The sequence below is a fragment of the Aedes albopictus genome, chromosome 2 (genome assembly GCF_035046485.1).
Source record: "Aedes albopictus strain Foshan chromosome 2, AalbF5, whole genome shotgun sequence".
Taxonomy (NCBI): Eukaryota; Metazoa; Arthropoda; class Insecta; order Diptera; family Culicidae; genus Aedes; species Aedes albopictus.
This window is the reverse complement of record NC_085137.1, coordinates 140,015,898-140,030,429: the sequence shown is the minus strand read 5'-3', so window position 1 is coordinate 140,030,429 and position 14,532 is coordinate 140,015,898. Positions and strand designations below refer to the sequence as shown.

The 14,532-nt window shown below is 42.4% G+C and overlaps 2 protein-coding genes across 2 annotated transcripts in view; one reads left to right on the top strand and one right to left on the bottom strand.

The window, feature by feature from the left end:
* Positions 1 to 12,293, bottom strand: part of LOC109417524 (VWFA and cache domain-containing protein CG16868-like) — a 29,593-nt gene extending 17,300 nt beyond the window's left edge. The window contains exons 1-3 of the mRNA XM_062850526.1: positions 11,207 to 12,293; positions 9,289 to 11,143; positions 8,224 to 9,224 (exon numbers count right to left, since the gene is read on the bottom strand). Coding sequence (XP_062706510.1) covers positions 8,224 to 9,224; positions 9,289 to 11,143; positions 11,207 to 11,626 — 3,276 coding nt within the window. The 5' untranslated portion in view covers positions 11,627 to 12,293. The remainder of the gene's footprint in view (positions 1 to 8,223; positions 9,225 to 9,288; positions 11,144 to 11,206) is intronic.
* Positions 12,294 to 13,864: 1,571 nt separating this feature from the next.
* LOC109410208 (small integral membrane protein 4) lies at positions 13,865 to 14,531 on the top strand. Its single transcript, XM_019683733.3, has 2 exons — positions 13,865 to 14,147; positions 14,211 to 14,531. Exons 1-2 carry the CDS (start codon positions 13,991 to 13,993, stop codon positions 14,297 to 14,299), a joined length of 246 nt encoding a protein of 81 aa, XP_019539278.2. The 5' UTR covers positions 13,865 to 13,990; the 3' UTR covers positions 14,300 to 14,531.
* Position 14,532: the final 1 nt, after the last annotated feature.

Sequence of the window (14,532 nt, the reverse complement as noted above, 5' to 3'; positions counted from 1 at the left end):
CGCAACTGGGAAGATAACAGCTTTCTGCACTACCAAGGGAATCGAATGGTCTTTCATACCACCGCGAAGTCCCCACTTCGGCGGTATTTGGGAGGCCGGTGTGAAGCAGGTAAAGCATCATCTCAAGAGGATTGTCGGCGATCGAAAGTTGTCCTACGAGGAGCTGTACACTACGCTAACTCAAATTGAGGCTGTGCTAAACTCGCGACCGTTGGTAGCCAGCTCAGATGACCCTAGCGATTATACAGCCATTACACCTGCTCACTTTCTGGTTGGGCGCGAGCTGCAGTGCGTGGCTGAACCGACCTACTTGAACTGGAAGGAGAACACTCTATCGAGATGGCAGTTGGTGCAGACCATGGTGCAGCACTTCTGGAAACGGTGGACGGCGGAGTATCTGCCAGAACTCCAGAATCGTTCGAAATGGCTGAAGACAAAGAAGATCAAGATTGGCTCACTAGTGCTACTCGTGGAGCCTAACACACCGCCACTCCAGTGGCCACTTGGAAGGATTGTAGCGACGCATCCCGGAGACGATGGTGTTGCACGTGTCGTTACAGTCAAAACAGCGAATGGCACAGAATTCAAGCGTGCGGTGACGGAGGTGTGCTTGCTGCCGCTTGACCTAGAAGATTGAAATCGAGATTTCAACGCCGGGGAGGATGTTCGGCGAGCTGCGCATCCCTACGACAGAAGCATAGCATAGCATGAATACTTGCACAAATCTTGGATGGAGTTGCAAAGTTGAACATATCCATTGACATTGCTAATGTCGCTACTATCTACAATGTCATAGACTCACTCAGCTCCACACACCTGGCCAAGTCCTTGCAAGCATTTATAAATCCCATCATCAACTTAGAAAGAGCCCAGAACTGAAGCAGCTTCCAATAGATGAAAGGATGTTGAAAATAGCGAATTTTCAACTTACAAGTAGTTATATAACAATATAAAGTATATATAGTGTAATCAGAAAGATCTCACCAAGTTCCGTGTAGTCCTCTGATCTGCTTGAAATCGATCTCTTCCGGACCCGTCTCCGAGATCCGAAATCTGAAACACACATCTTCAAACGATGACGATTCTTCCAAATTCTGAACAGTTAAATGCACAAATTGAAACACTAAAAGTGTTCACGTCCATCTCCACTAAGTCGCCGAACATTATCACAGAAAAAGAGTACTGATCCTCTTCGGTATCACAAGCGAAATCTTTTCATCGATCGAATCGACGTTAACGCGTGGACGAGAAAAACGTCGACACCACGGCAAATCGCCAAATATATAAATAATTCTCTTCATAAATCGATACTTTTAAGTCGCCGCACATTATCACTGTCACAGAAAACGAGTACATCACCGATCTTCTATGGTATCACACGCGGAATCTTTTCACCGGCCGAATTGAATTTTCAGCGGAGACGAACAAAAACGTGACAGCTCGAGCTGCGCATCCCTACGACAGAAGAGCAAAAAACACCATTAATACACTATATGTAAACCCACACACACACACAAACATAAATTGAATTTGTCCCCATGTATTTCTTCTTAATAAAAGCAGTTGAGTTCCATAGTCAAGAGAATCGAGACGCGTTTTATTGCTTGGCTACGGACAGAATTTCCCGTCGGTTTTTTCCGCTCCCGTGCGTGACTCCGATCCGAACAAGATTTTACAGTCCACTCGATGCCACGAAACAACAATGTTTAGGCTAATAACAATCGACACCGCAAGCACTGCACAGGTGTTTAGAATTTTGAAAAAAAAATATAATAAATTCAACAGCAATTTAACACCGGTGGTTGTAATAATGCCCATAATTTCCTGAAAAGTGCAATTCGAAAGAACAGCCTATGTAGAAAAGAAGGGAGAATCTATGTTGAAAATGTAAGCAGTTATAATTAAAAAAAAATACTAATTGCCTTAATTTTAAGAAGAATATTGTTTAAAAGGAAGGAACATTGTTGGGCTTTTGAATGCCAAAAGGAAAACAATGATACTTTTTCCCTTCTTCATTAAAAATATTTAGAATTGTTGGCATTAAAACTGCTTATATGTTCCACTTTTTCTATTCCATTCCATAGTATTGGAATAATGATGAAAGCCCTTCTCATACCGCATGAATGAAGAGCCTTTGAAGCGAATAATTAGGAACAGCCATTGGGATGGATCCCTCCAACCGTTTGCAAAGAAAAACGTGGTCAGTTGAGTCTTTAGTATCTTGTACACTGAACAACATCAGAAGAATATGCGTTTTCTCTGTAAATTTTGCACATCACTTTTAAAACGTTATTCATCGTAAAACAAGTGCTGCACAATTTTCACAAATCTGTCAAAAACAAAACATTTTATAGCAACGCAACTGGAATGATAACAGTTTGTGAACTTTCAAGATAGGTTTAAAGACCAACATGCAACTGTGTACAATGGTAATTAAACGTTTGAACCATTGTAGAATATTTTTATGGATATGTATGTATGTATACATTTTTACCTTAATTTGTTACATATACCGTATAAGAAATAGATATTTGCTCGTAATAACACTATAATGTTAAAATCCTTGCCTATAATACTTATGACACACATGTGATACAAGAATCACTGTACAATTGCGCTTGAAATGAGTGCCATATTGAAAATTCTCTCAGTTCAAGTCAGTCTTGTTAGAATTTTCTTGACACTGCGTACCGTTGTACAGGAATCATACTCGTATCACAGGTCTGTCCGGGGTATAACATATCATTATGATCAACATTTTACTGTTTGTGTATCGAATTAAACTTTTTAGCAGAGTATATTAAGCTTTTCTGGGGAATGGTACATTCTGGGGAATGGATTTCTGGGGAATGGTACATTCTGGGGAATGGTACATTCTGGGAAATGGTCTTCTGGGGAATGGAATTCTGGGGATTGGTATTCTGGGGAATGGTTTTCTGGGGAATGTTATAGAATCCCTAAATGTGGTCCCTTTTTAGGTTACAAATTCTCCAGCACTTTTCAGCAATAGACGTGCAAGAAAAACGTTTTTTTTTTATTCAATTCTATTTAGGTATTTTATTTTGTGTAGCCAACGGTTTAAAAAGCTCAATCTAAACAATTTAAAGATTTATATAACCTTCCAGTTGAAAAGCTATAATGAGTAACTCGACAAACTTATTGGCTGTAAATTCGTGTTGTACCTATCTCCATTCAAACCACTACTTGATAGTCGGCACACTACTGCTTCATCGTCAACTGTGTAGCTGGGAGTTCGTAATAAAAAGCATCGAACTCTACATAGCCATCTTCAATTCGCGTCAACGTTCATAAGAGGGAGAAAGAGCGCATGTTTAGTTTTGGATTGCGTTCTATTCACTGTTGTAGCAGCTTCAGAAAATGCACGTTTCCAATGTTTGCATTCGCAACCGCGGCACTTTGTACGATCGCATTCTTCACTCGCGTAAATTCTTCTTTCTCCGTCCCTATCTAATGAGAGACGAACCAGCCAAGGGCTGAAAGTCTCTCAAATAAAGATAAATCAATCAATCAACCCTATCTAATGAATGAGAGCTTCGAGCGCTTCTTCCATCACTTCCCGCATAGCGAAATACAATTTGTCTTGAGGTCCAAACAATAAATTTGTTCTATCTGTTAAAGTCAGTATACGGGAGGTAGTTGCTTTCATGTCGAAGAATATGCAACACAGCTTGTTTAACAATAAGTCACAGTCTATGTAATCCACATCAAGTGTTAACAATATACCATATTTTGCAAACATTGTTTAACGACATGAAGAAGGAATCACGTGTGAAATGGGGCCAATATAAAATCACCCTTTGTCAAGTGGTTTGTTCTTATTTATCGCAAAACACTTACACAAGTTCATTTAACAATTTGTTACTGATGTTGAACAATTTCTCAAATTGTTGCACGCATCGGTATATGTGAGCACCGATAAGCTGCTGTCCTGCTTACTGTGACAGTTCTCAAGAAACAAACAACACAGGAAAAAAGCAAACCGGAGAAAAATTAACTTGAAAATCGTTAAGATTCAGGTATTAAATCTACATTCGGAGCGGTAGTCAACGTGTTGAGGTATGTTTTTAAGCGTAAAACCATACAATTCTGAAATTAATATTTTCCTTCCAGAGCAAAAAACATTTTTCGGAGGCGTACCCGTCGTCGGCATCGGCGGTTAGCTGTCGTTCACCCATCGGCATTCCTCCTGGCAAATTGGCATGCACAGTCTGCACCATTCAAATTGTGTCCACTGATGGCAGAACGGAAAGCATCTGCATGCCCAATTGAATGTTCTCTTGCACCCGTTGGTGTGCAGCGAAAGATTCCAGCAAGGATTCCAGTTACAGTTTCCGGCAAGCTGTCCAAATTGTCTTCCAATTCCAACCTCGAAATAAAATGGAATAACAAAGGTAATTTTTTGTTCATCTGCAAATGTTTTAGTTTAATTTCCTTTCAAAAATTGTTTTGCAGATTGCGGATGAAAATACATCAACGGTCAACTTCGATTCCGACTCCGACGATGCGACAGCGACAGCCGGCGCCGGAGTTCAACGCCGTCAGCTATTGGAGATGCCTATTTCGACGGAGATCTGGTCAAGGTTGCCTTGTACGACTTCAAATAACTGGCTGACGACCTGGATTCAGCCACGCTGACCAACACCGTTGCCCAACAACAGGACGCCCCCCCCCCCCATGGTTACGATAACGACGACGGATCTCAGCAGCAGCTCAACCACCATGCTCGAACAGCACCGCCAAGCCACGACCGCTGAGTCTAAGCGGGGTGAACGCAAGAGTACTCCGCGGTCACTTCTCGTCTCAAAGAAATAAATAGTGACCAAACAAGCACCCGCAAATGTACCCAAACCAACTCATCAAGCGGAATTCTTGGCAGGAGCCAAGAAGTGAGCCATCGCAGGAATCACGCTGGGAACCCATCGAAAATTGGACGCCGATATGTGTATCAGGTACACGTACGGTTTGAGCGCCTAGAAGCAGAGGGTCCTCCCGAAGAATGCCGTTTTCGAGGATAGTGTCTTGGATAGTGTCATCAGGCAGATCCCCTCAAGTCAGACATTTTGTAGAATAACATTTATTTTTAAGCTATACACATTTTATAATAATTATATGTTCAATCAGCAGTAATCGTTCATGCGTTTCTTCTAGCTAAGACTGTAATGCATGATTATATGTACTGCGTATACAAAGCCAGCATATGTCTGTATTAACAATAGTATTAGAAATGAATCACATTCGAGTAATAAATCTATAATTTAACTTGTGTAGCTAATTTAGAGTAATGCTTGCTTTGCGTACACAGTACATATTCATGCATTATAGCTATATCTATAGCATTTTTTTCAAATGAAACTACACCAACAATACAGTATGTTGTTAAATTAAATATACAGTACAATAAACAAACATTTTCATTTGATGTTATAATTTCTTGTAACATGTATGGTTAAACATGTTTTCAACAACATGGCTTGCAATTGTTGTTGCAAAAAATGAACAATATGATAACATTTTGGCTTATTGTATTGCGAAAATTTTGTTCGAGAAAAAAGCTGATTTTTTATTGTAACCTAACTTAACAGCCTATTCGCCATATTGTTAAATAGCCCAATACAATTTGCCAAGTGGTATACTACAATATACTTAGGGTGGGGCGGGGCAAGATGGGTCGCGGGGCAAGATGGGTCAGTGCCATTTTCGGGCGCATCAGTCATGTTTTGATTATGTTAATAATTTTGCTGGATGACCATCGTGAATATACAAAAGTTTGGGGCATTGATTGAAAAATTATTCACTTTCATTGGAAATAAAAAATAAAATGATTTTTATTATGCGATACATTCCATATAATCTCCATATAAACGGCCGCGGGGCAAGATGGGTCACCTTCAATTTTGAACGTATTTTTGGAGCATTCAAAAGATATTTATTTTTTATTACAAGACTATCTCATAAATGACTTCAATCAAGCGGAATGAACGCTCAAAATTATAACATAAAATTATGATAATTTTTTAGTGAAAACATCGATTTTCAAGTCGCCTTAGGACCACTCAAATCGTAAAGTTTTTTATATTCTAAACAAATTTATAAAATGTTTACTAGTAGCTCTTGTTTCCTCAGTATGGATATGGAGCATATATGAATGCGGAACAAATCTTATATTTTGACGTTTTTCGTTGAGAAAATGTGAATTACTTAAAAGGTGACCCATCTTGCCCCGCACTTTTTTCACGGTGCAAAATCGATCACTTTTTAAAAACTGCTTGTTTAATATCATATTTTGTATTTAATGAACTTTTTATCGACTTTTAGCATAGCTAACTAGTGTATTAAAGAGTAGCGAACGAATACAAACCAATACTATTTGTTTTTACAAAGTTATGGTGATCCATCCTTAGGTGACCCATCTTGCCCCGCCCCACCCTACACTACCACATGGAGTGATGGTGGGTATCATGCCATATTGTTCAGGAGTAGTCGCAAGTGGTTGTGGACAATATGTGAGATACTACGCTTTTTGTTCGCAACTATGCGGGTTGCGTTTAATCATGTTTGGTTCTGGGTAATCGTTCACTGCCTGCACTCTGCGAAGTAAACTAATGAAATTCTGATGGCTACCGCTTCTGATTCATTTGTAGAAGGGTCCTAGGTTCAATCCACTCTGTACTTTGTATCTTTCTATTTTCTCTCTCTCTTTTCTCTAGATATACGTCTCATGTATATTCGTACATTTACAGCCATCGCTAGAACCATAAACAGATTGAAAAAGTCCTATCCCTTCCTTCCAACTTCCACAGCAGTGTCAATCAATCGTTTAACAGCTACAATTTATACAACCAAGCGAACTGTGCCCCATCGTCTTCACAGTTATCTTTACGCCTGGCATCCACGCACCAATGCGTGAACCATCTGGATCTGCTAAAAATAACCATTTCCAAACAACGCTGCGACATCCGCATGACCTTGTGCAGGCACAGAGGGCTCAATGGCCTGAAGCGGGCAATAGATCGCAACCGTCCGTTCCCAATTCCTTCCCCACATTGACCCACAACCTGACGTAGCAGGCGCCATTGTTATCTAAAAATAAAAGATTAGCAAGAACAGCTATATCATTGATTTTGTGTAAGTGTAGCTGATCTGACAATACTGGAGTTGCAAGTACGGGCGGGTAATGAAGCTCAAGCTCAAGTAGGTGGTTCGATGAGCGGGTTTGCTGACATTCAGGAAGTCCTGAAGGGATTTTGTATATCATCTAGAGTTATTTAACTGCGTTACTTGAAATGAGACACAATCAGTGAAGTACTAGATTTGTAGTAATGAGCTGAATTTTAGTATTATGAGAAGATCAGTTCTCTGTTTCTGCAATGAAATCGTACAAAAAGCGTGAGTATTATGATTCCTTGCCTAATTTGATGCTGTTTGAGCAAAACTTTGGAAAACTATGTTGTTTATGTTGCAAGAAATGGAGAAAACAACAACACTGTTGCCCAACGTTTTGCTCAAACAGCATCGAATTAGGCAAGGAATCATAATACCCACGCTTTTTGCACCATTTCAATGCAGAAACGGAGAATTGACCCTCTCACCATACTAAAATTCAGCTCATTACTACAAATCTAGTACTTCACCGATCTGCCCTATTTAGGTCACTCTTACTATTTTTTGGAGACTCCTTTTTAGTGAATGTGTCGCCACCAAGCGTCAGAAGAGGTACTACTACTCACTAAATGCATGCGCCATCCGAATGACGGTTATTCTGACGAACTGTCATTGCATTGCAAATTCAGCAGATGCATGAAGGCTCAACGTCCGTCATCATTTTTCGGAAAATAAAAAGCAGTTTTCTCGCTGCAAATCAAAACAAGGATCATGAAAATATATTCACTGCATTATATTCGTCATGTGGAGTACAGTGAATATATTTTCATAGCATAAACTTTTGTTTTGAACGAAAAAACTGCTTTCATATGTTTGATGATGGCGATGATTTCAATGACGAAAAGTTCAACGTAAATCGAGTGGCATTTGAAGAACGGAATAAAAATGCTCATTGTGTTATAAGCCCTACCCACATTACACCATCAGATACGTTCACTGTCCCTAATGAGAGGTTCAGAAAAACCTGTCACATTATGCAGAAATTGTCACTACCTACACAAAGACATAAACATAATATGCGGATCTAAAACAATTACTCACCGTGCTGCACGGACAGAACGCTCCTCCATCGTTGGTCGTGTTGACCACCCCGATAAACAGGTTCGTCCCCGGGATCAACATGATCTGATACTTGGTCCTTTCACCGTACATCAGATTGGTCACCACCTCCGCGAGGGACATGTTGAACTGGTAGAACCGTTGCACCGTCCGATTGACGTAGTTGTAGCACATTTTCTTCGTTACCAGTTGCTTGTGGTTCAGGATGTCGTTCGCCACCTGGGACTCTTTGTGCGTGATGTGCTCCAGCATCCGCCGGTTGTTGTTGATGGCCGGTTCGATCAGCTTGGGATGCGCGATCAAATAGCCCCGGTCGTCCATCAGGAAGCACTTGATGTTTTCCGAATTACAAATGCTGGACGATTCCGTTAGCAGTTTGTAGAAGAATCCCTGGGTGAAGTCCAGCGAGACGACCACTATGGGTTTGTCGTTTTCGGTGTTGTGCAGGGCATCGGCGATGCCTTCGAAGATTGTGTAGGAGACGCTTACGATGTAACCGGCTCCTCCGGCGTCCAAGTAGGGTTTGGTTACGACGATTTTTCCTGGGTATTCCATGGCTTTTACGAACCAGGGTCGTTTGGTGGGTTCAATGTCCGTGTCGAGCAGACCTCCGGGGTAGGCTTCCAGAACACCATTAACGGTTGCCGCGTAGCGACGGATGATGTATTTGCTCAGTTTGCTCTCTCCGTGGCGGCGTCGGTAGATGGAAATGACTTTGAGCAGGGCCAGAACGTCACTGCGGATTTCCGGAAGCAGACCGGGATTCGCGAATAGCGATGTGGTGTCCTTGAGGTAGGCCATGATGTTCTGGATGGCCCGGACATTGTCGTCGTCATTGGCAGTTTCCCGGTTGTTTCGGATGTGAGCGTACGGTGATTGGAACGAAGACGAACTGAGATACAGGGTGGAATCATCCGCTAGGGCAAGTTGTTTCATGAGACGGCAAACACGAGGCGACTCGATGGGTGGTTGATCGAAGCCAACTGGAAAAGCGTTACAAAAGTATGTTATTCATGTCTGTCTTGGGGATTCAATTCGATCACTTACCATTTGAAGGCCTCTGCAGATGAGCCGGATAGATGTCTATCCGGTGGTAGATAAGATCCGATAGAAGGTTGCGACCGGACACACCGTTGCTGGTGATGAAGCTGTAGTCTGCGTTCGATTTCGAGTGGTAATACTGAAGTTGTTGTGATTGGCTGAACCGAGAGTTTGCACCGTTTAGCAAAATGTTCGGATTACGATCGAAGTTGATCGTTCGAACAATGCACATGATGTAGAACCGTGCTCGTTTCCATAGGTAAATCGTGCTTTGATTGGCATTGGGTTTATTCAGGGTGATGTTGCCGCTTTCTTCGGAGATGATGGACCGAAAGTCGGACATGGTCAGTCCTCGCTCCAGACGGGTGATGTTCGTGACGAAGAAGCTCTCCCTGGCCGCCAGCGGCCTAGGAAATGAAGGATGCATGATGGTGTTTCCTTGTAGATCGATTACGAAAGCGTAGCTTTCATCGTCTTGCTTGTAGTAGGAGACATCCTCTGCCAGATCACTCAAATACAGATCGATTCCCATCAGTCCATGGGTTCCGACGGGGACGGAAAGAGTTACCAAAGTATCGTGCGTGGACGGTTCATGATACGGCAGATGGACACGAACACCGCTCTCGGTAAACTTCAAATCATTCAGGAATTGTTCCATCAAAGCAATTACGAATCGATGGGCATCGAAGCTGTGCTTCGAAATCATGACCATTTTCCCTGGACGTGGCTTGAAGAACACTCCGCTCAAGTTGTATTTGGAGAAGTTCTGCGTTGTAACGTCTGCGATGAACTGTTTCTCATAAGAGATCTCTCGCTCATCGAGCAGGATCAAACAAGTGTTTATGATGACCGGATACGAAAGTCGAGATTGTCCTTCCGCGATCGTTCGCATTACTGTTTTTGCTGCTGTGGTGATGGGCGAGAGTTGAGCTCTGCCTAGATACAGGAAAACGATCGGCAGTTCCGTCTGTACTCCCACGTAAGCGTCCTCAATGGCTTTGAACGCATACCGAAACGCCGAAACGTGGGCAGCGGCTGATGAAGTCTTATTTAGCGAATCTACAAAATCCACCAATCGATCTTTGTTGTCCACAGTAGCATTAACAAACGGACCATCCACGCAATCTAGGAAACTTTCCGTTGTAGTCAATTTCTGACTAACCGCTATCAAAGCAATTCGATCGTTTTCGTTCAACAAATAAATCAAGAATTTGACGATTGCTTTCGCCACTTCCAGCTGATCAAAGCTCACCGAATTGCCCACATCCAGCATTATCACGAAGTGTTTACTCCTCACAGAGGACAGATATAGTGACTTCAAACGACCATCCTTCGGATAGTAATGGCATTTGAAGGCGCTTGCTTGGTCGAACGAGGACAAGTAGAACAACTGCTTCAAACTGTAAAAGCTGCTCTGTAGATGTGCGATCTGATCCAGAATACGCTTCTGCAGGCTTTGATTGTTATCCTCCACGGTCTGGTCGCTAATGCGAATCCGGGGGCGATCATCCGGACTCGCCGGAAACGCTGAAAAGTCCAAAAATCCGCCGTCACCCGAAAATTGCTTCAAGCTGCTCGACGAATTGATCAGCTTTGCGTTCTGTATGAAATTCTGCAAATCAAACTGCGGCTCGTCGTCCCACGGATTGATCAGCTCATTGCTGCTGCTGTATGGACACGGATTGATGATGGTGTTGTATTTGGCACTGTGCCGCGAAGCTGATTCGTAGACGAACGCCCGCAGTCGGTCTATCACCGCTGCCGATTGCTCGAACTTGGCCGTCAACTTTTTGGCCATTTTTTCTAGCTCTTCGATGTCATTTCGGATCACCGATGTGAACTCCATCGTGTCGTAGAGCTCCTGAAATCAGATACAACGGTTTGAATCGTAACCATAACCGGTACCAATCCTATCACTCCTTACCTGCACAACAGGAACGTCCAACTCCTGGTTGCGTATCCGTTTCAGCTTCATTTCCAACAGTTTCGTTAGCTCCTGTATGCTGTACTCCCGATCGTGTCCAGCCACTTGTTGCTGCTGCTGCTGCTGCTGCTGTGCGGTCTGAATTACCGGTGCCATCGGAACGAACGGGAACACCGGTCCACTGGGCGTCGAGGGCAAAGGCACTTTGCTGTTGCTGCTGCTATCATCAATGCTTATCACGCTACCACTTAGATTACTACTTATCGAAGGAACTATGTTATTTACAAAGATATGATTGAAGGAGCCGGCAGAGGAGGCATTCGTTTGCCGACAGCCGAAAAAGGCCGCCGTCACTGCCATCACCAGCAGATAATGAAAGCAATAATAATAATACTGATGCGATCGTCGACAGGAAGTCATCTTGACACTTTGTTGTACACGGAGAGCGAATTCTGCCTGGCTAACGTTGCTACTACAGGTATGTGAAATCCAATCAGTCTCGGTGTGTGCAATTCGCTGTTTATTTGGAAGGAAACCTTCTTCGTCTTCCGCCTATTATTCTTCCCCGCGTTTCGGGATTTTTGTGTCGGCGCTCTTTGTTGTTTACGATTTTTCCTTTTCCACCCGCTTTTTGTTTAGCACCGCTTCGGCTGCTGCTGCTGCTGCTGTTGCTGATGATGCTTTCCATTCGTTTCGGCTGCCTTTGCATGGAACTCGTCTTCTTCTTCTTGGCGGCGGCGGTCGTCGATCGTCATCTTTTCTTCAGATTTTTTCGTGACGAAGTCAAATCTCGGTGGTGCTAGAAAGAAATGCTTTTCCCCGATCAGCATTCTTTCGACCCGTACAAACTGCACTTGATTTCGACAGAGCGAACACTGCGGAACGTTTTGACACTGGTTTTGGCACAAAATATTGGTTGAAACTGGGGAAATTTTAGCAAAATTTACGAACTTCGCGAGGATGACATCGATTCATTTTGGTTTCGTCTCGTTCACTTTTCGACTGGGCAACGGTGCACGCACACACTCAACCGATTTGTTTTCGACTGCTCTGATTTTACAGTAGAGGCCCGAAATTGCACACGAAATGCACACAAAGGAACCTTCAGGCCAAACATTTCAATAGGTCCTATCTGCATTTGAGAGGCTCTCTTTGTTCACTTTCTCTTTCAATTATTGCAATGTAATGGTCAGGCTTGATAATCCTCCTCGAAATCAAAAGAGTTTTGCAACATGCTCTAGAGCGGTGTTTTGCTTTTGCCTCGTCGCGAGGGAGCGAACGAACCCCAAACAGAGAGGTAATAAAAACTGAGCGAGGAAGAGGGGAACAAAAAAAGAGCCGATGATTATTTCGGGTTTTTGAGTGCGATTTTCGCCTCGAGAGTCTTTCTTTGTATGGGAGTGGAACTCGCGAGAACTTTTTGAGTGTGAGTGGACGTGAGAAACACAACAAGCAATTATGAGTGTTGGACGAACTCCTCGCTGCGCGGCAAGCTCGCGCTCGGTGCTGTTGAGGATTTGCGTTGTGATTTCTGAGTTTTATTTTAACTCAGGGCTGCCCAACGTACGGCCCGCGGGCCTAATCCGGCCCGCGAGGACATTTTGTGCGGCCCGTGGCACGATTGGACAAAAATGATAGAATTTAGCCCGAGATATTATTATTCTGAATATTTTCCATTTTCAATGGAAATGTATTTTAATAATTTAAAAAAAATAAAATGGCTTTTTAGAGTTTTAGAGAAAATTTTGTAAAATTTTTAAAAGATTTAAAAATATGCAAGCATTTGGTTTGAGTGTCCTACAGAATTGAAATAAAAGATTCTTAATAATAAAACAATTTGTAATGTGAAAATTTATCAAGCGAATTGTAGAACAAAATAGAATGATTACGTCATAAACTTAATTAAGGAAAAACATGAAAAATTATTTCACATTTTTTGAAGCTAATCAGAGATTTTTTTGTGCCATTCAATAGCTCGGTCTAGTACTACATTGAAACATGTTATTGAAACTTCCTAAATACTTTGTCAAGCTCCAATATTCTGCAAGAAATCAAAAAACCTTTCAAATTTCATTAGAAACAATAAACTGCAAAAAAGTTCTTTTCTATTATCTAGCCATGCTCGGAAAAGATAAAAAATAATAATGTATTATTAACGAATTTTTATTTCTGGCCCGTCGACTGGTATGCACTGGTTTCACCTGTGGCCCGCGGCTGAAAAAGGTTGGGCAGGCCTGTTTTAACTCCTCAGAAAAACGCAAAAATCGCTTCCTCATTTTCTCGCGAGTGAGTTTCTGTCAAGCCTGGTAATGGTACACTTTTCAACTACTTTTGCAGTACAAATCAGTAACAAATTTTGAAAACGACGTATAATCAATGGTGTAGCATTGATTATACGTCGTTTTCAAAATTTGTTACTGAAATCAAAAGACGATTGTTTTGACCATCGTTGCAAGGAGACAATCATAATACAAACAAACAGCTGAGATATTAACGAAAGAGAGGGAAACCAAAGAGAGCCTCTCTTCTGCAGATAGGACCTTTAGACATGTTTGGCCTGCCTTTCCCGGAAAGTTGACGGTAAAACTGCATCTAACCTCCGTCTCTTTTTCATTGGACTCAGAAATGTCATTCATCTGTCAAGTTTGTTCGCCGTCGTCGTCGTGTTTTTTGGAGTTTTGTTGTGATCTTGCCCGCAGAGTGTGCGAGTTGTTACATAAAATTGGCCAATTTTGGAAGCGGCATGAAAAATTATCATTGAAATCACAATCGAAACCAGCGCAAATGCGTTTCCGTCGTAGCCAAACGCTCAAACAACTGCTGGACCTGTGGCCGGGCAAGAAGTACCTGGGCATCTATCGGTTTCTGCCGCTGTTCTTCGGACTCGGCGCAACGTTGGAGTTTTCCATGATCCACTGGCGTGTGGGCGATACCAATTTTTGTAAGTGATCCTGTGAGTTTGATTGTTAACTAGCATTCTATCAGCTTTTTTTCGGTTTTCCAGATAACACTTTTAAGAAAAGGCAAGCTAAGGACATCGTCGAAGAGCGATTGCGACTTCACCAGCTGGAACCGATTTGGGAGGTCAACTAGTAAAGATGCCGGCGGGTGTTTCGACAAAGGAGTACGTTAAGTTTATGGCGGCGGCTATGTTTTCGATGTTTGCCGGTTCGCAGCTCGTGCACACGTACTACAATCCGCTGAAGGATTTAAACTATTACGTAGAGAAGGAAATCCAATCGCAACGGTTACGAGAAGTCCCACAGCCGGACGAAGCGAAAGGTGCCACTGATCATGGAATAAAAAAGTAATATAACAGACTAAAC